This window comes from Pipistrellus hanaki, assembly GCF_964339955.1.
Source record: "Pipistrellus hanaki genome assembly, chromosome: 18".
Classification (NCBI taxonomy): Eukaryota; Metazoa; Chordata; class Mammalia; order Chiroptera; family Vespertilionidae; genus Pipistrellus; species Pipistrellus hanaki.
In genome coordinates, this window is record NC_140520.1 from 13,910,554 (window position 1) to 13,934,884 (window position 24,331).

Here is a 24,331-nt window from a genome sequence, read left to right on the forward strand (position 1 = left end):
TCTCCACTGCTTGGCTGGGGGTAAGGCTTGAAGTGGCGGGAGCGACGGACCACGGTCCCTGGGCTGGGCTGGGGATGTGGGGTGCCAGTGGATGATGTGGGGGGCTCTGGCCTCAGACCGGGGCAGGGGCAGAGGATCTTGAGGGGCAGAGCCTAGGGGGCAGGATGGGTGGGTCTCCTCACCCTCCACGCCCCCATCTCATTCCCCAGGACCCTCACTCGCTGCACTCCACCAGCCGCCCCCGTCCCTCCTGCAGTGTGAGACATAGGGCCCTGACACGCCACCTTCTCACAGGTGGGGAAACTGAGGCTCGGCGAACCAGAGGACAGGGAAGGGTGTGTGCGGCGGCGGAGGGAAGGGATTGGGCTGCAGAAAGTCTCCCTCCTCCTGCACCCACAGACCTGGCCACAGGGGACTGGGTGTCCGGCTGCCCAGCCAGCTCCTGCCTACAGCCATGGCCGCACCTGGGCCAGGTCCCCTCCCTCCCTCCCTCCCCCTCAGGACAGCTCCACCGCCCTGAGCCGTGGGTTTCCCTGTCCGGGCCAGGAGAGGCTCCCCGACGCCAGCGGGGTCACCAGGAGCCAGGGGAAGCTGTGGGCTCCCTTACTTTGCTCCCTTGGATTTCTCAGAAACGAAACCCTGCCACCGAGAGTGACTGGGCCGCTTCCTCAAAGGGAAGGAAGTGGGGGAGGGGCAGGGGCACCGGGTGTGAAGTCTTCCTTCCTGTTGCAGGGGTAGTTCTGTCCCAGCTGGTCCCCGCCACCTCTGCTCCGAGTGACTCCTTCCCCTCTTACCACGGGCCCAGCCCCGGGGGAGGAGAGCCTGGGCCGGCAGCACCCCGTTACCCCGGTTCCGAAGGAAGGCCCAGGTGCTGAGGGCAGCGGGGATGGAGCCCGGGAGGCGGGGTGGTGGGGGATGGGACGGCAGCTCCCCTGGAGTTCACTTCTGCTTTCCACACACGCCCCAGCAGAAAGACTGCTCACCGCCGCCCCAGCCCGGGCCCCGACGGGAAGGAACGTGGCCGGTGGAACCCTCGGCCCCCGGCTGGCACCAGCACGCTCACTTCCTTCTTCCTAAACAAATGCTGCTCAGTCTAGAAATGAGGCAAGCTTCTGCCAGGAAGGCTGCAAAACCGTTTTTTAAGAATGCTTACTTTTGCCAAAACCGGTTTGGCTCAGTGGATAGAGCGTCAGCCTGCGGACTGAAAGGTCCCAGGTTCGATTCCGGTCAAGGGCATGTATCTTGGTTGCGGGCACATCCCCAGTAGGGGACGTGCAAGAGGCAGCTGATTGATGACTCTCTCTCATCGATGTTCTTAACTCTCTCCCTTCCTCTCTGTAAAAAAAAATCAATTTTATATATATATATATATATATATATATATATATATATATATGATGCTTACTTTTTGCCGGTGGGGATCAGAGAGGGCAAGCCCCCTGCCCAGGATCACACAGCAAGTAAGAGGCAGTCAGGCCTGGGACCCAGGGCCTCCCTCACCGTCTCCCCGCGGCGGAGGGAGGCCGGCCATTCTGTGTGGCACCAGGGCAGCCGTCGGAGAGGACAGGAGACCTGCTAGCTGGGCCCCGGGACCCGGGGGGAGAGGACACACGGCCCCCTGCCAGAGCTCCCCCAGACTCCTGGTGCCTCTGCTCCTGGGTGGCTGGGGGAGGCCCAGCTCAGGCCTGGCTCTTTTTATCCCGTCTGGTCTGGATCTTGGGAAAGTCCATTCGGAAGTCTGCCCTCCATTCTGCTTCTGACAGCACAGCCCTCCCTCCCGGAGGCCTCGGGGTTAGTCTCGGGCTTCGGGGACTGTCTTCTGGATTAGGTGGCTGAGGGAGAACCGCAGACCCACCCGGAGGGGCGCTCCCGCAGAAGTCAGGTCAATGGTGACAGAAGAGGGCTTCTTAGGCTTCCTTGTTTTTTAATATAGTTTGTTGATTTTTCACAGAGAGGAAGCGAAAGGGATAGAGAGTTAGAAACATCGATGAGAGAGACATTGATCAACTGCCTCCTGCACACCCCCTACTGGGGATGTGCCCTTGACTGGAATAGAACCTGGGACTTTTCAGTTTGCAGGCTGATGTTCTATCCACTGAGCCAAACTGGTTTCTGCTATTTTATTGATTTTTTACAGAGAGGAAGGGAGAGGGAGAGAGTTAGAAACATCGATGAGAGAGGAACATCCATCAGCTGCCTCCTGCACACTCCCCACTGGGGATGTGCCTGCGACCAAGGTACACATCCTTGGCCGGAATTGAACCTGGGACTCTTCAGTCCACAGGCTGACACTCTATCCACTGAGCAAAACCAGCTAGGCTTTCTTCCTGTTGTTTTTTAATTTTAAAAAAATCCTCATCCAAGGATGTATTGTGTATGCGTGTGTGCGTGTGTGTGTGCGTGCATGTGTGTGTGTTTAATTGATTTGAGAGAAAGGAGGGAGAGAGATGTGAAAGACAAACATCCACGGGTTGCCTCTGTGTGCAGCCTGACCGGGGGTGGAACCCACAACATACGTATGTGCCCTGACTGGGAGTCGAAACTGCAACCTTTTGGGGCTGTGGGACGATGCTCCCACCACCGGGGAGGCCAGGGCTCTCGGGCTTCCTGACAGAGAAGAGGCCCAGTCTGGGCGTATTTGTGTGGATGTTTACGTCTTCATGTGCCTCCTCATGGCACCCTCCCTCTGCGTGAGGTCAGGCTGGCTGGCACCCAGGTGTGACCACCCTGCGTGTACACAGCGGGAGGAGGGAAACCCGGAGGGAGTGGGAGGAGAATTGGCCCCAGCTGACCCTGAACCCGGTGTGGGGACAGCTGTGCCCTGGTGCCTGCCTAGCAGGGGGCCGGGGAGCTGAACGGGGACCCCTCCCACCTCCCCCCACATCTGGAGCCCTGCCTTCTCCACATGCGGATCCAGAAGCCCCAGAAGGTGGGGTGCAGGGGGACCTGGGTAGGAGGAGGAGGAAGAATATGGGGAGATTCTGGTCCCTCCCACTTAGAGATGCGGTCGCCATGGTGACTGAGGACCAGTGAGGTGGGATGGGGTTGGGGACGGGGGCGGGGGTGTGGCAGGACCGAGCTCTGGGAGACGAGAGAGCCTGGCGTTCCAGGGGGAGGGAAACGCGGCAGCATCCCCGAGCGAGCGAGCGAGCGCCAGGTAAGGAGGCGGGAGAGCTGGCAGTGCTGAGCGGAGAGCACGGGCCATTGTCTGGCGCCGGCTCTGCCCCCGAGAAGGGGCAGACAGAGGGGGTCCGGCCATTGTCTGCGATGCTCAGCTCAGCCTCCCAGCACCGGCAGGCTGGAGGGGGAAACCCCGGAGGCGCTGGGTGAGGGGTTGGCGGGATTGGCTGGGCAGGTGGCGAGAGAGACAGCAGGGGTGGGGACCTGGCAGAGCAGAGGCTGGGGGCCATCCCTGGCGCTTCACCCAGGAGGCGCGTAACCAATATAAGTTGTTTTGACTCGCTGGCCAGCGCAGAGGGAGGGCGATGCGGGACCGGAGCAGGGGGGCTAAGGAAGGGGAGCCAGCCCTCTGCTCTTCTCCAGGGGCGTGCTCTCCGGGTCTGCCCCGAGGCCGGAAGGGAGAGGAGGTAGGGGACACTGGACCTGCTCGGGGAAGCCCCAAGTGGCTGCCCCTCTGCGAGGTATCCATGCTCCAAGGGAGCAGACGAGACAGAGCCTGGGGTGAGCACGGGGTAGGGCTGAGGAGTGACATCGCCATTTCCCCTCCCGCTACCACCCCCACATCTGGATCTCTACCTGGGCCCCTGGAAGAGCTGGGCTCTGGGGTAGGGCAATGGGGTTGGACTCAGCATTGTGGTCTAGAGGGTCCCCATGCTGGGCGCCAGGCCAGGGGAGAAAGGAGCGGGGGAAGCCCCGCATTAGGGCTATGCAATGGCCTGGCGCCCTCGGTGTGTTCCCTGAACATTTGACCCCTTACACTGCCGCCCCACCCCAACCTCTGCCTGACTCCAACCAAGACACTTCCTCTTCCTGGCCTGGCCTGCCTCGTTTCTGCACTGAGGGGGTCACTCAGAGCTTCCTGATGCCGGAGGCAGGACCTGCCACACCTTTTGTGGGACCCAGTGCCAACTGAAAATGTGGGGCCCCTTGTTCAGAAATGACCAAGACTTTCAAGACGGCATCAGATGAAACGTGGGCCCTTCGGAGTGGGGGGCCCTGTCTGTGGGCTCTGCCAGCTGCAGCAGGAGCGATGGCTGTGTGCATCCGAATCTGACTCCAGGGGTTCTGGTGCAAGAGGGTCAGTGGGTTGGCCCTCGGTTTGGCAGAGTGGATAGAGCATCCGCCTGCAGACTGAAGGGTCCTGGGTTCGATTCCGGTCAGGGGCCCATGCCTGGGTTGCAGGCTCCATCCCCAGTAGGGGGCGTGGAGATGGCCAATTGATAATTCTCTCTCATCATTGGTGTTTCTCTCCCTCTCCTCCCTCTCCCTCTCCCTCTCCTTCTCCTTCTCCCTTCCACTCTGACATATATATAAGGAGGGTCAGTGGGTAGGGGCAGGTGGCCCTGCCTCTCCATCATGCTCTTCCATGAAGCTGGAGCAGCAGGCCCTGTGGAGGCAGGAGGTGGTACCTGATGGCCTGTCTTCGCAGAGGTTTCAGGAATCTCCCCAGAGATACCGTTTCTCTGCTCAGAGGAGCCAGAGCTTGCCACCCCTACCTGCTTGCCTTCTCCGTCCAGGAGGCTGAGTTCCCTGGGCTGGGGCTGGAATGAGACTCTATAGAGACAGTAGAGCTAAGGGATTCACTTTGGATGAGGCCGATCTGAGTTTAAGTTGACTTTTCGCTGTGGGACCTCCCTGAATCACCTCCCTCATCTGTAAGCTGGGGTCCCGGGGGTGCCTATCTGCTAGCATTGGTGGGTAGGCCACAGCCTGATTCGTGTTGGCTGGAGGGACTGGGGAAAGGCCTGGGGCTAGGAGGAGAACGCCGGGGACTGCAGCAGAAGGATAATTCCAGGCTATTAATCTAACACTTCCCCGAGAGGCCAGAGCAGGGCACCGGGCTGGGAGGGTGGGGCTGGACTTTCACCCCCCTCACCCCCATAGAACTCCTCCCAGTGACCCAGATACACCAATCTGTGCAAGCAGGGAGGCCCAGGGGCAGGGTAGGTCCCCAAATCTGAGCTGGGGTTGAGGAGACCCAGAAGGTGGGGGCTGGGTGGGAGTGTGCCTTGGTTCTGAGAATCAGGAAAACGTTCTCTGGGCGGCTTGGTCTGCGGCTTCTCCCAAGGGCCTGGCCACCAGCCTCAGGAGAGCCCGAGGGAGTCCCAGGCAGGTCTTGACAGAAACAGTTGTGGGGGGTGGGGGGTCTGCCTAAGACCAATTCAAAAGAGAAAGGAAACGGGAGCCGAGGAGAAGGAAAGAAGGCTGAGCAGCCTTTGACCGGGAATTCTTCCACGGATTGTACCGGGCTGGCCCATCGCCCTGCAGGCTGGTGCTGAGGGGAGAGGGATGGAGGCTCTGACCCAGGAAGGACTTCCTGGCAGTGAGGAATGTGCACTGAATGAGATGGGAGTTTATGGGAGTCCATTGGCCCCGGATGGCTGTGCTCCTGTACCCAGCAGTCAGCTGTCGTGGGCTGAGTGGGCAGGAAGCTACCCCCTTTGAAGGTCACGGGGCTGTGGGTGCTGGATGCCTCATTAGCCCTGCGTTACGAGGTTTCCCCGGGGGCCATGGGGAGCAGTGAGCAGCGGCTGTGGGGGTGGGGGCCGCAGCACGGTGTTTGAGACCTATGAGCTCAGAGGGGAAATTTTCTGGGCTTCCCACTGGCCTGATGCAGCCCTAAGGGTGATGGAGATTGGGCGACAGGAGGGATTCCCTCGCAAAGCCACGAATAAGGCTGAAGCGCGGTTGTTTTATTTTAAAAAGATTAGAGCTCTGCCAGAAGTGGGAGGTTTGAAGTTCAGACCAGCGGTCGCCAATAAAGGGTCAGGGCCTCTGGAGGTCTGTGAGGGGTGAGAGGCTGGCGACCGCTGGCGCAGACCATTGCGGGGACTTCCCAGGAGGTGGGAGTGGAAAGACCCGCCTGTGGGTGGTGAAAAAGGAATATGGAAGACCGAGTCATGACTCTTGTCTGGGGAAATCTTTAGCAAGAGGAGAAACCACTGCTAGGCTGATTACATGTGATGTGATAGAGGAACAAGAAATAATCTAAAAACTTTCTGGCCTTTTTTAAAAAAAAAACATTCTCCCAAAGGGCATTTTTCTATTAATTTCTATAAGAGAGGGGGAGGGACACACAGAGAGAAACATCGATGTGAGAGAGACACATCAATTGGTTGCCTTCAACATGCGCCCCAGCCAGGGCTGGTGATTGAGCCTGCAACCGAAGTACATGCCTTTGAGCTGAATCGAACCCAGGACCCTTCATTGAGCCAAACTGGCAAGGGCTGGCCTTTTTTTAGGGGAGAGGAGGACTGGCCTTTAAAAAAAACTTTTTTTTTTTTTATGTAATTGATTTCAGAGAGAAAGGGAGAGGGAGAGAGATAGAAATACCAATGATGAGAGAAAATCACTGATTGGCTGCCTTCCGCACGCCCCACACTGGGGATCGAGCCTGCAACCTGGGTCTGTGCCCTGACTGGGACTCAAACCATGACCTCCTGGTTGATGTTCAACCGCGGAGCCGCGCTGGCAGGGCGTCCTGGCCTTTTCCTAGTAAACTTTCTGGATAGACAGAGGCGAGAGGAGGGGGAAAGAGAGAGGTGTGTCCACTCCCAGCTTCCGCCAAGCCCGGGATCTGTCACAACTCGAGAGGTAGAAATTCTGGTTTCCCTTGCCCAGAGCTCCCAGTGCTGGCTTTGGCACGATGGGTACCTGGAGGGTCTCACTGCTGGCTCAGCCGGGCTGAGCCTCTGCCCCCTGCCGCTGGGGCCCGGACCCCCCACTCACCTTCTCTCTTCTGGATGGCACCTCCACCCAAGAGTCCAGACACCTGGGTTCTACACCGTGGCTGGCTCAAGGGTAGGTGAGATGAGACGGGGTGGGGAGGTGGGGGCAGGCTGGGGCTGGTGACCTGAGGAGAGGTTTATGCAGAGACCCGGGGACACAGACAGCAACAGCACAGCGTCCAGGGCTGGTGGGCAGCTGCAGAGGCGGGAGACAGAGCCACTTCCTGCCCTGGCCGGGTCCCTGGCAGTGCGGTTAGCCAGCCTGGGGGCTGTACGTACTCTCATTGCCACCCATCAAAGCTCAGAGCAGCTGATGGAGACGCAGTCCCCTGCTTGGGTCATCAGAGGGCAGGGGTACGTGTGAGGGACGGGGTGCTCGCAGATCTGACAGAGCCAGGAGAGGCGGGTCTGAGGGATTCCTGTTTGAGCGTAGGAATCGGTTCCCCAGAAAGTCTCCTGCCTGGGGCAAGGCAAAGGTGTGGGCCCTGGGCTACGGCAGGGAGGCAGGCAGAGGAGCTGGCAGGGACGTCTCTGAGAGCAAGCTGAGAGGAGGCAGAGTGGGGCTGTGGGCGAGAAGAGCTCAGAAGGACAGGATGGGGAGCCATTCCCTCCTGCCCCGAGGGCAGAGCTGCAGGCTGAGGCCTGTGAGGCTGATGGAAGTGAGACTCCTGCGTGGCCCTAGAGAGAGGAAGCTGCCCCTCCCTGTCATCCCTCTGTTTTACACACTTCTGCTGCCTGGGGCGCTCTGATTGGCCAGGGGGGAGGGGCAGGAGGGGGGGATGTGGTGAGGACTGCTTGCTTACCCAGAGAGCGCCCCTGGTCTGTTTCCCCAGAGCCATCCGGTGACAGCCTCTGGCTGAGCATGGCCCTTCCCGCCCTGGGCCTGGACCCATGGAGCCTCCTCGGCCTCTTCCTCTTCCAGCTGCTCCTGCTGCTGCTGCCAACAGCAGCCACCGGGGCCGGAGGGCAGGAGCCCCTCCCCAGGGTCCGATACTACGCAGGTGAGTGTTCGATGTCCAGGAAATGTGGGCATGGAAGTGTGGGCATGGCCACTGCGAGCTGGATGGGCTGGAGGGGCGTCAGGAAGGTGAGATGAGTGGAGGGAGGGGAAGAAACATGGAGAAGCAGAGAGATGTTCAGGGAGAGACAGCCTCAGCGAGACAGACAGGGGGCCAGAAATAGAAGTTTCGAGTCAGAAGTGAGCGATGAAACCACGTGGGGCGCAGAGCTAGGAGAGAGAGGCGAGGGGCCAGGTGGCCGGGGCATCCCTCCTTCAGGTTCTTTAAAACTGGTGGTTTTCCTTTCCCTCCTCCACTGTCGCCGTCCTCAAGCGGCCCTTCAAACCGAAACTGCTTCCTGCTCTCAGCTTCCCCCAAAGCCAGGGCTCACGTAGGTCCTCTGTGGACCTGGCAGCTCAGGCTACTCCAGGCCAAGGCCCACCACACAGATCAGGCTGGACCATGGCAAGCCTCGTACCATGGACCCCAGGATATGAGAAGTGAGGATGGCCCAGCTGGGGTGCAGGCCCTGGAGCCCTGGAGGCACAGCTTTCTTACTGAGGCTGCTGGTACTCTCGCCTCTAGAGAGAAGATTCAGGAAGGGACCTGGGCCTGTAGGAGGTGAGGGGGCAGGGGGTCCTGGGCACTTAGCATCCTTCTGGGGCCGTGTCTAAAGGGAGTGCCTGTTGCCCATGGACGGAGAGGCCTCCTCTGTGTTGGGTGCAGCGGAAACAAGACTCAAGGTGCTCACAGTCCTGAGGGGAGGCAGTCATGCTGCAGGGGATCCGTCTGTAACGAGGGGTTGATGCAGGTCTGATGGAGGCCGGCCCCTGGCACACACTCCTCCCCTAACTCCTCCCCTTGGTCCTGCCTCACTCTGAGCCCTCAAAGGTATCACTTAGCTCGTCAGCCCTCTAACTGACGCACAGGTGTGAATGTGCCCATGAGAGAGGATTTGAGGAGCTTAAATCCTCAAATTCCCTGTGCCGATGGCCCTCGGGACAGGAACACACAGATCCCATCTGCACAAAGCGAGAGAGAGGTCCTAGGCTCCCCTCCCCTGTCCGGGCGACAGCCAGGCATGCCCATGGGCCTCTGAAGAAAGATGCTTTCTTTCTGTGCAGCCTAAGGTGGTCATTCTTGTGGAAATTTCTTGCAAGAGGCGGGTAAGGAAGTGGGCTAGGTGAGTGGGACCCTACAACCCACAGCTATTCTGACAGAGGCCTTTGGGTAGCTTTCCTGCTTGTGGTTGTTAACACCGCTCGTCTGTTTCTCTGCCTCGGTTGCCCCTGCCAGCGAGGACCAACGCGGCCGCCTCCCACTGCAGCCCCCAGGCCTGGGGGAGCATCCGTCATGCCTCCCTTTACCTCCTGTCCCTTGGTCTGTCTCTACGGTGGGCTCTACACACCAAGTTCCTATGGCTGCCGGTGGGGTGGGTGAAGGGGGAGCTGCTGCTGAAGAATGCGCCCATACCCTAACTGGTTTGGCTCAGTGGACGGAGCATCGGCCTGCGGACTCAGGGGTCCCAGGTTCGATTCCAGTCAAGGGCATGTGCCTTGGTTGTGGGCACCTGCCCAGTAGGGGATGTGCAGGAGGCAGCTTGATTGATGTCTCTCTCTCATTGATGTTTCTGACTCTCTATCCCTCTCCCTTCCTCTCTGTGAAAAATCAGTAAAAAAAGAAAAAGAATGGGTTCATCTGCCAAGGCCTGAGGAGCACACTCTGCCAGCCCTGCCCCTCCCCACACCCGCCTCTCAGTAATCAGCTGCTTGCCCACCAGCTGCTCCTCACTCGCCACCCTTCACCCCGCTTCCTCACAGGGGACGGGCGCAGGGTGCTGAGCCTCTTCCACCAGAAGAACCTCCAGGACTTTGACACTCTGCTCCTGGGTGCTGACGGGGGCACGCTCTATGTGGGGGCCCGCGAGGCCATTCTGGCCTTGGATATCCAGGACCCGGGCGTGCCCAGGCTGAAGAACACGGTGAGGAGGCCGGGGCAAAGGGTGTGGGCTGGGAGCCAGGAGGGGCCAGCAGATGCCCTGTGCCCGGGCTGCCTACGGGTGAATCATCGCCCAGTTCCTGTCATCGATACAGTTGACCTTTGAACAAGATGGGTTTGAACTATGCGAGTCCCCTTATTTGTAGATTCCTCCCCTCCAATAATCCAGTTGGCCCCTCTGTACCCTCAGATTTCCCATCGGAGAATCCAACCAGTGTTTTCAATCTGCGGCTGGGAAGCCATGCAGGTTCTACCCCATTTTATATGAGGGACTTTTATATGAGGGTCCTGGGACCAGTCCCCCATGGATACGGAGAGGCTGTGGAGTTAAGTTTTGGGGACTCAAAATTTATACGAGGGCTTTTCACTATATGCAAGGGTTTTTGTTCCCAACAACCTCGTGTTGTTCGAGGGCCAGCTGGATTCCGTAATCATCAGCATCTGGCCGGTAAACAGGCAAGAAATACTACAGTGGCCTCACTCTTCCTTGGTATTATGATTAATGAATAATATTAATTGCTTCAATGGCTGAGATGAAAATCGACACAGGAGAGAAACATTGGCTCAAATGGTGTCAATCATGTGACATCCACCCACGGGCAGAAATCACTGACCCTTCTGTGCTCACTGTTGTTGTTTTTAGAGTATGTTTACTGAAGCTGTGGATAGGGAGAGGAAAGAGGCTGCCTAGGATAGAAAAAGCAACCGGGGAGGAGAGCCTAGGTGGCTGCTTTGGCTTGTTGGACACTCAGAGAAAAGGGGCCTTGGAGACAGGTTCGGGGGGGGGGGTTAGTTCGGGACCCGCTGCTGCCGCCCCCGGCCCCCTGGCTGCAAGTCTGCTGGGGGCCTTAGAGTCAGGAGATGCAGGCTGAGAGGGAAGAGAGGGGTGGGTGGCTCCCATGGGAGGGAGAGCGTGCCTCCGTTACATTTTAGTCCCCCTGCTGAGGGCAATAGTGTGAGGGAGAAAGGAGAAGGAAGGGAGAAGGGGAGGGAGGGAGCGAGCAATGAAGGAGCATCGCCACGGTTTGTGTTTCTCAGTGTGGTCTGCAGGCTACCGACTCACGTGAAAAAGGCAGACTTTCTGAGGTGTGACTTAGGGACTGACATTCAAACCATTTCCCTGGGAAATGTGTGGTTGGGCAGCTGCTGCTCTGGACTCCATGCGTTCCTTAGGGCCCCTTCCAAAGGCTTAGGTGCTTCGCATCTACTGCCTACTTTCGCCCTCCAGCAGCCTGTGGAATTGACCAGGGTCCCTCAGTCAGAGAATGGCCGAGCCTAACTTCAAACTCAGGTCCCATCCCACAGGCCATGATCTAGCCTGGAGCGCTATCAGAGCAATAGCTCTGGTCACCAACTGATGTTACCATAGCCCATGGGCAGGTCACTAATCGCTGCCGGTGATTTCACACCAGAGCCAAGGAGGGGATGGCAAGTCAAAGCTAGAGTTGAACCCCTCATATCCCTTCATCTCCCTGTCCCCCGCAATTTCCCATTTCAGATATCCTGGCCAGCCAGTGACAAAAAAAAGAGTGATTGTGCCTTTAAGAAGAAGAGCAATGAGGTAAGCAGAGGTGGGGGGCTAGGGGCCCCGAGTAAGACCCCTGGTGTCCCCAGGCCATCGTCTCAGGGGGGGCAGGCAGCAGAGGTGGCTTGTTCCCATGGTTATGGCCCGCATCATGTTCTGTGAAGACACACATGGACTGCCTCCACACTGCCCAGCCCTTCTTCCCCCCAGGAAGCGAGGGAGCATTGGAGTTTGGGGGCCCAGGCGTTTGGGGCAAATGTCCTTTGAGGCCTGAATTCTCTCTCTCCTCCAGACACAGTGTTTCAACTTTATCCGCGTCCTGGTCTCTTTCAACGCCACCCACCTGTACGCCTGTGGCACCTTCGCCTTCAGCCCTGCCTGCACCTTCATTGTGAGTTGCCTGGCACCCAGCTCCCAGGCCCTGAGCCTCCCTCCTCACAGCTGCTCCCAGCCCATCCTCTGCAGCTCTGGAACCCTCCTGAGCTCCCTGGCCCCAGACCAGTTTCCCTCGCTGTCCCTTTGCCTTCCTCCCGCACACCCCTCACTTTCCAGATGTGAGCTCCGGTGTGTTAGTCTCCCGTCCTCTGCCCCCTCCTAGGAACTCCAAAATTCCAATCTGCTGCCCATCTTGGAGGACCAGGTTGTGGAGGGGAAAGGGCTGAGCCCCTTTGATCCTGCCCACAAGCACACAGCTGTCTTGGTAGGTGAGTATCGGGTTCCCTGGTCCATCCCGACATCTGCTTTCCCGAGTCACTCTGTGACATATGGAATCTGAGTTTCCTGAAAGGCAGGGGACAGAGGGAGGGAAAGCCAGGGGCCGCAGAGCACAAGAGCAAAGGGGACATTGGGCACCCCAACCACCAGCTCCTGCTGAAGCTGCTACAAAGGAGGTGAGGAGAGATGGCTGTGGAGAGAGAGGCAGGGAGGTCTGGAAAGGGCCTCAGGCAGAGAAGAGGCCCGAGATCCAGCCAACTGCTCCACAAACAGGCTGTGCGTGACACCGCCTCTGTGTGCCAGGCAGCGTGCTCACACCGGCAGGGGTTTCAGGGAAGAAATGGCCATGTTCCCTCCTGGGCACCAGCCATTACAGACTTCCCAGCGTGGCTTCTTGGAGAAGATGGCCTTTGGCTTTTGAGTGGGACCTTGCAAGACAGGCAGACGGGTGGGGAAGGAACGCCAGGAAGAGAAGGGTAGGACCCAAGGTGTGGAAACAGGAAGCCAGTCACCTTCTGGGAACAATGAGTGATTCTACTTGGCAAGTGGTTCAGCTGGTTGTGTTGGGGAGTAGCGAGAAAAGGGCTGGGGAAGTGCCCAGACACACAAAGCCCAGAGGCTTGGCCATTTCCTGTGGGCAGAAGGCCCTACGAAGGGTGCTCAGTGGGGCTAGGAGCTGGGCTTTGGGGCTCCACAGGAAGGTGGATGAGGAATGAGACAGATGTGAACGCTGGCCTCAGACAGAGGCAGGCCTGCGGGCAGAGGGAGTACAGAGGGGGAAGGCCCCTCCCAACTGCTCATGTCCATCCTCCTCCCACCCAGACGGGATGCTCTACTCTGGCACCATGAACAACTTCCTGGGCAGCGAGCCCATCCTGATGCGCGCGCTGGGATCCCTGCCTGTGCTCAAGACGGACACCTTCCTCCGCTGGCTGCAACGTAAGCACCTGAGCCCCCTCCAGGACAGGTCTGCTCCCCTTCTCCCGAGGCCTGGAGTCCTGGCCAGTCAGTCTACTCATTGCTAAGGGGATACCACGTTCCAGGCAGCTCTGTTAGGCACTGGGGGTACAGCAGGGAAGGAGACCAAGCTCGAGTCCTCAAGAAGCTTTCATGTGACATAAAGAAGTGTCAGCCCTCCTCCCCTCCGCCTATCCTGGATCAGCCTCCTGGCCTCCAGAGCCAAAGCAAGGGTTTGCACCCAGGGGAGCCCAGGGCATCCAGGCAGATAGGCTCAATCCCTAAGCCTATCTGCCTACCCTCCCACCCCCGCCGCAGCGGACGCCGCCTTTGTGGCAGCCATCCCTTCCACTCAGGTCGTCTACTTCTTCTTCGAGGAGACGGCCAGCGAGTTCGAGTTCTTTGACAAGCTCCGCACGTCCCGGGTGGCCCGCGTCTGCAAGGTCGGCCTGGGCGGGAGGCGGGAGGCGGGGCTGACGCGGAAGAGCCAATGGGGAGGTGGAAGGGGCGGGTCCTGAGAGCAGGGCCCAATCGGAGGAGGGCCGGGGGCGGGGCACGCGGGGCCGGAAGTGCCCCTCACGCGGCCGCGCCCCCCTAGAACGACGTGGGCGGGGAGCGGCTGCTGCAGAAGAAGTGGACCACCTTCCTGAAGGCGCAGCTGGTCTGCGCGCAGCCCGGGCAGCTGCCCTTCAACGTCATCCGCCACGCCGTCCTGCAGCCGGGCAACTTCTCCTCCGGCCTCCGCGTCTTCGCGGTCTTCACCTCCCAGTGGTGAGCCCCGGGGCGGGGAGGCGGGCTCGCTGCGGGGCGGGAGCGGGGAACTGACAAGAGGCCCGCGCAGGTCGTCACTGCCTCCCGGAGTTTGATGGATGCCCTTCCTGGAGGTGGAAAAACAAAACTCAGAGAGGTTCTTACTGGTTTATATCCTGGCTGGTTCCAAAAGGGATAGGAGGCAGCTGACAAAACGCAACCATTTTAAAAGAAATAAAACAGCCCTGGCTGGTTTGGCTCAGTGGATAGAGCGTGGGGTTGCGGACTGAAGGATCCCGGGTTCGATTCCGGTCAAGGTCCTGTACCTTGGTTGCAGGCACATCCCCAGTGGGGGGTGTGCAGGAGGCAGCTGATCAATGTTTCTAACATTGATTGGGCCCTGCGCTCTCTATTCCTCCGATTGGGCCCTGCGCTCTCTATTCCTCTCTAAAAAATAAATAAATAAACAAACAAACAAATAAATAAAAAATATATATTTAAAAAAAATAAAAAATAAAAGAAATAAAACAAAAAAAAAGGAAAGGAAAAATAAAATATCCAATAAGGGCCGAGGCCGGTTTGGCTCAGTGGATTGAGCATCGGCCTGCGGACTGAAAGGTCCCAGGTTCGATTCTGGTCAAGAGCATGCACCTTGGTTGCGGGCACATTCCCAGTGGGGGGTGTGCAGGAGGCAGCTGATCGATTATTCTCCTCGATGTTTTTAGCTCTCTATCCCTTTCTCTTTCTCTCTTTAAAAAGTCAATAAAATATATGTTAAAAAAAATTCAATAAGGAAGTGGGAATAAAAGGAGAATAAGAGCAGCCAAGGATAGGATCAACACATTACAAATGTGTGTCATGTAGACAGTCCCTGGATGCCAGTCACAGACTGAGCTCTGAGCTTCCCAATGGCCAGAGCAAGGAGAGAAACACCATCAGCATCATAAGATAAAAATGTATCCATTGCATGGAGGCTAAGAAAGGTGAGCTGATTTGCTGTGGCCTGATCCCACGGTGTTTTAGAGATATCCGACAATGTGTCAGGCACCAGAGATACCTGGTGTAAGCAGGGTCTGGCAGCTATGGCACCCAGAACTTAGAATACGTTGAGGAGAACAGGAAAGCCCAGGGCTGAGGGAATAATAGCCATGTGGCCAGGCTCCGGTTCATCCTCTGAGGGCCAGGGAGCCACAGGACCCAGAGGAGGAGGGCTTCCTCGGGAGCCTGTCGGGCCTGACCCCCGTTAATTCTCTTTAAGGATAATCACACTTCAGATCCTAAAACGGGCCAGGGTCAGGGGCCCTCCTAGCCCTTAGTACCGCAACGAGGGGAAGGAGAGGCAGCTAGGCTGGCACAGCCCTCCGCATTCCTGCCCTCCTGGGGTTCCTCACCCGGGCTGGAAGGGGAGCTTCCTGAGAGAGCAGAGGAGATCACACACCATGTCCCCCTCTGGCTGTCTGCAGGCAAATCGGTGGGACCAGGAGCTCAGCGGTCTGTGCCTTCTCTCTCAAGGACATCGAGCGTGTCTTTGAGGGGAAGTACAAGGAGTTGAACAAAGAGACTTCACGATGGACGACTCTTGGGGTCCCCGATGATATCAATCCTCGACCAGGCAGCGTGAGTACCAGCCCCCACTGAGCAAAGCCCCTCTCCCCCTGCCCCGAGACACACACATAATGCACTGACCAAAGTGCCTACCACGGCAGAATAGATGCCCAATAAATGTCCGTCCTCTCCCGCCCCCCTCCAGTCCTGACTGCTGAGATATATGCTGGGTCCAGCTGCCCACAATCCACACACAGAGCAGCCCCTTCTGCCCCAGCTACGTACACATCCAACAACGGAGGGCTCTCACTGAGAAAACAAGGCAGCTGGGCTGTGCCAAGGACTGTGTTGGGCATCTTCACCTGCATTTCTTATTTACCTTTCGTTGTGTGTGTGTGTGTGTGTGTGTGTGTGTGTGTTTGTTTTTTAAAAAATCAGAATTGTATATGTACGTTATTTAAAAAATCATATAGGCCCTGACCGGTTTGGCTCAGTGGATAGAGTGTCGGCCTGTGGACTGAAGGGTCCCAGGTTTGATTCTGATCAAGAGCATGTATCTTTGTTGCAGGCACATACCCAGTGGGGAATGTGCAGGAGGCAGCTGATTGATGTTTCTCTCTCATCAATGTTTCTAACTCTCTCTCCTTCTCCCTTCTTCGCTGTAAAAAATAAGTAAAATATATTTTAAAAAATAAAAAATCATATAGATTTACATGTGTTGGTTACCAAAAAATGCCCTTGTTCCCTTCCTAGAGAAAACCAGCTTCAATTTTTTCAGCTGATTCTTTTGGTAGTATTTATCTCCAAGTTTCTAAATAATATACTTTTATTGTTATGTCTTGATGTTTCAGTTTCAGGCAGTATCTATTGCATTCCCATTCTGAGAGGTGAGGATTTCCCTGTGTTCCCCCACCCAGGCGTGTGCTGGAGCTGGCTAGCAACAACTAGCAAGAACTCTTTTTTTTAAATATATTTTATTGATATTTTACAGAGAGGAAGAGAGAGGGATAGAGAGTTAGAAACATCGATGAGAGAGAATCATCGATCAGCGGCCTCTTGCACACCCTCTACTGGGGACGTGCCCGCAAACAAGGTTCATGCCCTTGACCGGAATCGAATCCGGGACCTTTCAGTCTGCAGGCTGACGCTCTACCACTGAGCCAAACCGGTTTTGGCAAGAACTCTTTTTGAGTTCTCTTACGAAATTCGTGTCCCGTGACATTACATTGGTAACTGGAAATCAACCATGTGGGAGTATAAACCATGGAAATCCGCAAACACTACAAATCAGGGCTCCCCTACCCCCACTCCAGAGCTGCCTTACGAACACACCAGCGCACCCAACAGTTTTATGGTAATTTTGGTTAGATCAAGATTTATGTTATTATTCACCAATGAGCCAAGTAGTAAGCACTGAGTACTTCTCCTTTTGCATTTTTTAAAATTTCCCCTGGGGTTAGTAATTATTTTGATGTTTCTTTGCTTGCTTTGTTTTCTAAACTCTTACCTTTAATTTAACCCAGACTTAAAAAAAAATTTTTTTAATTGATTTCAGAGAGGAAGGGAGAGGGAGAGAAAGATAGAAACATTAATGATGAGGATTGAGCCTGAAATCCAAGCATGTGCCCTGACCAAGAATTGAACAGTGATCTCCTGGTTCATAGGTTGATGCTCAAGCACTGAGCCACACTGGCCAGGCCAGACTTTTTTTTTTTTTTTTTTTTAATATATTTTTATTGATTTTTTTACAGAGAGGAAGAGAGAGGGATAGAGAGTTCAAAACATCGATGATAGAGAAACATCCATCAGCTGCCTCTTGCACACCCCCTACTGGTACATGCCCTTGACCGGAATAGAACCTGGAACCTTTCAGTGCGCAGGCCGACGCTCTATCCACTGAGCCAAACTGGTTTTGGCAGACTTTTCTTTTTTTTTTTTAAGTGAAAGAATTTAGTAGTGAAACAGTGAAACATAGAGTGGCTATGCTACAAACAGAGCAGCCAGCTCCAAGCTCGTACTCAATTACCTGAATCTCTTCTGAAGACAGACCCCTTAGATGTTCTAACAGTTTCATCTTCCTGGAAATCCGTCCTGTCTACTGCAGTCCAGACGGGGGGGCCCTCTGCATTGGTGCACAGCTGCCACCCTGGAGTCTCCCCTCTTTCTCATTCTGGGCATTCCCTTTGCCTCTTCCTTGTGATGATGTCATGTTTCTTGAATCTCATGTCTTCTTCTTCTTCTTCTTCTTCTTCTCCTTCTTCTTCTTTCTATCTTATTTTAGTGGAGGATAATCTCTGTAGATTCCTAGATGGGGACATATTTTCATTTAACCTACTACATCATCTATAAATATTTTAGTATGTATCTCCAAAAGATAGGGCTTTAAAAAGTACCCATAGTACCATTATCACAACAAAAAAATTAACTCCTTAATATAATATGCACTTAGTGCTCAAATTTCTAATAGTCTCATAGATGTCATAAAAGTATTTTTAAATATAGTTTGTTTATTTAAGTCAAAACCTAAAAAAGATCTGTGCATTTGGATTGGTTGTTCTTTTAAGTCTCTTTTAATCTGTATGTTTCCTTTCTAGCTTCCTTTTTTTTTTTTTTTTGCTTGCAATTTATTTGTCATGTAGAGTTTTCCACAGTATGGATCTTTTTTTAATTATTTTATTTATTTATTTATTTTTTTATTGATTTTTCACAGAGAGGAAGAGAGAGGGATAGAGAGTTAGAAACATCGATGAGAGAATCATCGATCAGCTGCCTCTTGCACAGCCCCCACTGGGGACGTGCCTGCAACCAAGGTACATGCCCTTGCTCCGAATCGAACCTGGGACCTTTCAGTCCGCAGGCCGACGCTCTATCCACTGAGCCAAACCGGTCCCGGCCACAGTATGGATCTTGGTGATTTTGCATCTTGGCGGCAGAATTGAAGTATTTTCTGTAAATTGGTGGTTGGATCTAGAGACTTGATCAAATTAAAATTGACTGGGGGTGTTCAGGAGGCAGCTGGTCGATGTTTCTAATTCTCTATCCCTCTCCCTTCCTCTCTGTAAAAAATCAATAAAATATATTAAAAATATACTTAAAAATAAAGAAAGAACCAGTTTGGCTCAGTGGATAGAGCATCGGCCTGCGGACTGAAAGGTCCCGGGTTCTATTCCGGTCAAGGGCATGTACCTTGGTTGCTGGTACATCCCCAGTGCGGGGTGTTCAGGAGGCAGCTGAACAATGTTTCTAACTCTATCCCTCTCTCTTCCTCTCTGTAAAATATCAATAAATATATTAAAAAAGAAAGAAAGAAAAGAATCCCTTTGGGAGGAAGCAAATGCAGGTGCATGTGCTCATCCTGGTATCAAAATGCGACGTGGATCTTATCACCTCACTTTCCACACGTGGAAACTGGAGCTCATAGGAGTGGAGTAACTTGTCTGAGGACACAGCTTGTCGGTGACAGAGGTGGGGTTGGCCCTAAGACAGCGCTCTGGGATAGGAAGGACCAGGGTCCTGACTAAGGATCATAACCCAGGTGTCCCAAGAGCCCTCGCATTCTGGTGTTGGCAGGGCGTTTAGAGAACAGCCAGGTCAGCACCTCATTTTATGGGCGAGAAAAGGGAGCCCAGGACAGAGAAGAGACTCTCCCGGCGTCACGGAGCAAGTTCATGCAAAACCTAGACGAGAAACACGCCCTGCCACTCCGCCCTTTTATAATGTATCTTTCGTTTAATCACTGGCTCAGCAAACATTTATTGGCACCGGTTGTGTCCCGTGTCCTGTGCTGAGCCTCCAGCTACAGACATGCGTGCAGCAGGGTTCTTGCCTGCAAAGGGCTTTCACCCTGCTTTCTGCCGGCTGCCAGGCATCCTTTTTTTTTTTTTTTTTTTTTAAATATATTTTATTGATTTTTTATAGAGAGGAAGAGAGAGGGATAGAGAGCTAGAAACATCGATGAGAGAGAATCATCGATCAGCTGCCTCTTGCACACCCCCACTGGGGATGTGCCCACAACCAAATTTCATGCCCCTGACCGGAATCGAACCTGGGTCCTTTCAGTCCGCAGGCTGACGCTCTGTCCAGTGAGCCAAACCAGTTTCGGCCAGGCATCCTTGCTGGAGGTGAGGAGGAGGAGGAAAGCCATCATGGCTGACATTTATTGAGTCCTTCATTCATGCCAGTCACTGTTCTAATTACTCTTCATGCATTTTACTGCTCATCCTCACAGAAGGCCTGACATATGTGGGTCATAGCCCATTTTACTGTTCAGGAACCTCAGGCACGCGGAGGCTGGGACTCAGAGCCCCGCTGCCATCTGGAGACGGGGACTGCCAGGAAGGAGGGAGCAGAGGAGATCAGCAGAGCGGGGAGAAGGGAGGGGAGAGGCAATGGGTGGGCTTACAGGAAGGAGAACGCTGACCTGGTCTGCCTTCTTCCCCTGCAGTGCTCGGCGGGCCCCTCCTCAGATAAAGCCTTGACCTTCATGAAGAACCATTTCCTGATGGACCAGCAGGTGGTGGGAACGCCCCTGCTGGTGCAGTCCGGGGTGGAGTACACACGGCTTGCTGTGGAGACAGCCCAGGGCCTTGACGGGGACAGCCATCTGGTCATGTACCTGGGCACCAGTGAGTACAAGGACATCCCTCAGGGGACTGAAACAGAGGAGGGGGATCTTGGAGTCTGTTCACACATGCATTGAGTCAGCAAGTGTTTTCTGAGCACCTACTATGTGCTAGGCTCTGGAAATACAGCGGGGAAGCAAAGCAGCTCATTCCTGCCTCTTGTGAGCCTTCAGTTCTGGTCGGGGAGATACACACAAGGGCTTTGGTGGCCTCAGCAAGGGCTGCTTATTTTGTGGGGGAAGCCATGTCCGAGAGGCAGAGAGTGAGCGGATAGAGGGGAACCGGACTCAGCAAGGGCAGAGATCCTTCCCTCAGGAGGCGGGGCTGTGAAGGGGAAGAGAGCAAGGGGGTGACTGGAGGAGGCTGTGGGGTCCAGCCAGCATTCTCTTTTTAAATATGGGAAATACTGTCAAGATCCAGTAGGGAGAGAGATGGTGAGCGATGGGCAGGCGAGGGGACATGGGCAGGTGCGGTTGCAGAGGAGCAGGAAGCCAGAGTCCAGGACCCTGGACCATCTGTGAATGGAGGAGGCCAGCACCCTGCAGGGGTGGGAGTCCGCGGGCATGGATCACCTGGGGGGTGGGCAGGAAGCAGAGGAAGCTCCTTTTTAAAAAAAATATATATTTTTATTGATTTTTTTACAGAGAGGGAGGAAGAGTTAGAAATATCGATGAGAGAGAATCATCCATCAGCTGCCTTTTGCACACCCCCCACTGGGGATGTGCCCACAACCAAAGCACAACCAGGGACCTTTCAGTCTGCAGGCCGATGCTTTATCCACTGAGCCAAACCTGTTTTGGCAGGAAGCTCCTTTTTAAAAAAAAATATATTTAAAAAAAATTCTCACCCAAGGATATGTTTTTATTTTTATTTTTTTTAATTTTTAAAAAAATTTATTTTATTGATTTTGTACAGAGAGGAAGGGAGAGAGATAGAGAGTTAGAAACATCGATGAGAGAGAATCATCGATCAGCTGCCTCTTGCACACCCCCTACTGGGGATGTGCCCGCAACCAAGGTACATGCCCTTGACTGGAATCGAACCCAGGTCCCTTCAGTCCCCAAGCCGACTCTCTATCCATTGAGCCAAACCGGTCTCAGCGAATATGTTTTTTTTATTTTTTTATTTTTAGAAAGAGAGGATGGGAGAGAGAGAGAGAGAGAGAGAAAGAGAGATAAATATCCATGTGAGAGAGAAACATTGACCAGTTGCCACTGTACACACCCTGATTGGAGTTTGAACTCACAACCTGGGTATGAGCCCTGACCAGGAATCAAACCCAAGACCGTTCGGTGTATGGGACGACGCTCCAACCAACTGAGCCACACTGGCCAGGACAGCATAGGGAGCTCTCAGGTGAAGGCTTTGCATTCTCTGTGAAGTTGGAGGACGCAGGTCCTGAGCTGGGCATGAGGAGTGGAACCCTGAGCAATTTTCAGAGGGAATGAGGCCATTTCCACACTGTCTCCCACAGCCACGGGGCTCCTGCACAAGGCCGTGGTGAGCGGGGACGGCAGAGCGCATCTGGTGGAGGAGATCCAGCTGTTCCCCGAGCCCGAGCCCGAGCCCGTTCGCACCCTGCAGCTGGCCCCAACCCAGGTGAGGAGGGGCCCTAAGGGGGCGGGCCTGGGGGGCTGGGGCCAGGCGAGGTGTGCTGGTGGCACCCTGACTGACACTCCCCGTCTCTCCTGCAGGGGGCACTGTTTGTAGGCTTCTCAGGAGGTGTTGTCAGGGTCCCCCGAGCCAACTGTAGTGTCTATGAGAGCTGTGAGGACTGTGTCCTCGCCCGGGACCCCCACTGTGCCTGGGACCCCGAGTCCAGACTCTGCCGCCTCCTGCCCACCTCCACGCCGTGAGTGCCAGTCCTGGATGGCGCAGGACCCTTTCATCCCCGCTCGTGCTCCTGTTCTTCCTCTCTTCCTACCGCACAGTCCCTCCAAGACCCCCTCCCGTGGTGGGCTTCCTCTCTTCCTACCGCACAGTCCCTTCAAGACCCCCTCCTTGGTGGGCTCCTCCAGGGGCAGGTTGCACCCAGTAGTTTAGACGCTGCTCCAGCATCCCGGGTCTCCCCTCCACTCCGCTCTGCCTCATGTGTTTCCCCCTCCCTCCCCCCTCAACCTTCTCTCCCACTTATTCCTCCCTGCTCGCCCCACTTTTGTCTCCAAGGATGATTTTTTTATTTCCTTGCCTTCTCAGGAACTCCTGGAGGCAGGACATGGAGAGAGGGAACCCACAGTGGGCGTGTGCCGACGGCCCCATGGGCAGGAGCCTCCGGCCTCTGAGCCGCCCCCGGATCAGTGAGTGTGGGGCCAGGGGAGGTGCAGAGGCTCGGGGGGGGGGCTTCTTGGCAGAGCAGGCATTCTGGCTTCAGTGTCTTCCCCCAGCATCTGCCTGGCTTGCGACCTGAACACCCAGATTCGATAGATTTGGGTCTTGGCTGCAGGGAGAGGGCACAGGAGTTGTAAGGTGGGATTCAGGATGGAGGGTAAAGTGGTTTTGGGGTCAGAGTTGGAGTGAGAAGGATCTGGAAGTCCGTTTGGGGTCCAGATTGGAGAGAGGGAAGCGGTCGGTTGAGTCTGGGAGATGGAATGGAAATTGGAGATGTTCACTGGGAGTCCAGACGCGGGGTTAGGACTCCCAACCCTCTCCTTCTCCCTTCTCCCCCACACCCCTTCACTTTTTGCCCCCTTTTCTTCACCTACAGTCAAAGAAGTCCTGGCCGTTCCCAACTCCATCCTGGAGCTCCCCTGCCCCCAGCGCTCCGCCCTGGCCTCGTACCGCTGGACTCACGGGACAGCACCCGCCTCGGGCGCCTCGTCCATGGTTTACAACGGCTCCCTCCTGCTGCTGCTGCGGGACGGGGCGGGAGGCCTCTACCAGTGCGTGGCCACTGAGAACGGCTTCTCCTACCCCGTGGTCTCCTACTGGGTGGACAGCCAAGACCCGCCCCGGGCCCCGGACCCCGAGCTGGCGGGCATCCCCCGGGAGCGCATGGAGGCCTCGCTGACCAGGGTCGGTGGTGGGGCCGCGCTGGCCGCCCAGCGCTCCTACTGGCCCCACTTCCTCACCGTCACCGCACTGCTTGCCTCGGTGCTTTCCGGAGCCCTCATCTTCCTCCTCCTCTCCCGGCTCGGGGCACTCCGAGCCCGGGGCAAGGTCCAGGGCTGTGGGAGCCTGCCCCCTGGGGAGAAGGCCCCACTGAGCAGGGAGCAGCACCTACAACATCCAAAGGAACACAGGCCCCCGGACAGCGATCTGGACGCCGACAACAACCACCTGGGCACCGAGGTGGCTTAGACTCTGGGCACAGACTGAGTCGTGGGGCAGTGCCTGGCCGTGCCGACCGGGGTGCCTGGAGCAGTGCGGACCTGACGAGGGGGGAGCAGCACAAAAGATCACCTTCCTCCCTCCAGAGCAGCTTCTCGGCCACTCTGTGCCACCAGTAGCACTCAGTGGGCGGGCACAGGGGCTGCCTGCCCTGTGGGATTCTCATGTGCTAGGCGCATGGCATCTCAGACAGGGCTCCCCAGGCCTGGACTGAGGCTCTGATAGGAGGACCCAGAGAGGATCCTTCCGTTCTGGCCATGCTGGGACCCTCCAGAAACATACCGCTCCAGGAGACCCTAAAGCATCCGGCTGTCCCAGGACCCTATGGGAACCAACAAACATCTAAGCAACCATCAGCATGCCGCTCCTGGAGACTCCACGCTGATAGCAGCTGTCACCCTGGACACCAGTCCTCCCCTCTCCCCGGGATCTTCGGGGTTCAGCAGGGAGCTGCCCCCGGTATGCACACAGGGAATAAAGACTGAAGGCTGACCACCTTCCTTCTTGCTTCGGGTGGGGGAGGTGGTGATCCCTCTGGCCTGGCTAGAATGGCAGCGGTAATCTGAGCCTTGTTCATGCCTTTCCCCTGGCTGACCCTTGACCTCTGTCCTTTGCCCTCTCCTTTGCTTTGGGATTCAGAAAACTGCCTGTCACAGTTTATTTTTTATTAAAAAGACAAAGCGTCGGGCCTGTGCTGTTTTTGTGGGAGCAGAGCTCTCCAGCAGAGGACTGTCAGATGGAAGGGGAGCAGGCATGGAGGCGTCGGTGGGAGGAGGCCAGGTTTGGGGGTGATTATTCCCTGAGCTCCCTGTCTCCCCCCACTATCCCTCCAAGCCAGGTCGACAATCCTTTCCTCCACTCCAGCCGCTGCTAGAGGTCTCTCAGACTTTGCCTTTCAGGCCAACGCTGTTGATCAGCTTCAGCTCCTGTCTGCTGGCCAGGCAACACCTGATCCACCCCTGGGTGATGATTGGCAGGTGTCCCTGC

At 55.8% G+C, this 24,331-nt stretch overlaps 1 protein-coding gene and 1 pseudogene across 3 annotated transcripts in view; one reads left to right on the forward strand and one right to left on the reverse strand.

The window, feature by feature from the left end:
* Positions 1-24,029, forward strand: SEMA4A (semaphorin 4A). 2 transcript variants are annotated; one of them, XM_084866761.1, is made up of 15 exons: positions 1-20; positions 7,742-7,909; positions 9,727-9,887; positions 11,403-11,465; positions 11,722-11,820; positions 12,028-12,133; positions 12,966-13,082; positions 13,419-13,543; positions 13,699-13,871; positions 15,314-15,467; positions 19,840-20,020; positions 21,492-21,616; positions 21,712-21,869; positions 22,214-22,314; positions 22,722-24,029. In XM_084866761.1, exons 2-15 carry the CDS (start codon positions 7,771-7,773, stop codon positions 23,312-23,314), a joined length of 2,295 nt encoding a protein of 764 aa, XP_084722887.1. In that variant the 5' UTR covers positions 1-20; positions 7,742-7,770; the 3' UTR covers positions 23,315-24,029. The 2 variants fall into 2 exon arrangements, with proteins under 2 accessions (XP_084722887.1, XP_084722886.1); XM_084866760.1 differs by lacking the exon at positions 1-20 and adding an exon at positions 6,796-6,981.
* Positions 1-24,331, reverse strand: part of LOC311613252 (small ribosomal subunit protein eS27-like) — a 46,836-nt pseudogene that overhangs the window by 3,355 nt on the left and 19,150 nt on the right. The window lies entirely within an intron of this gene.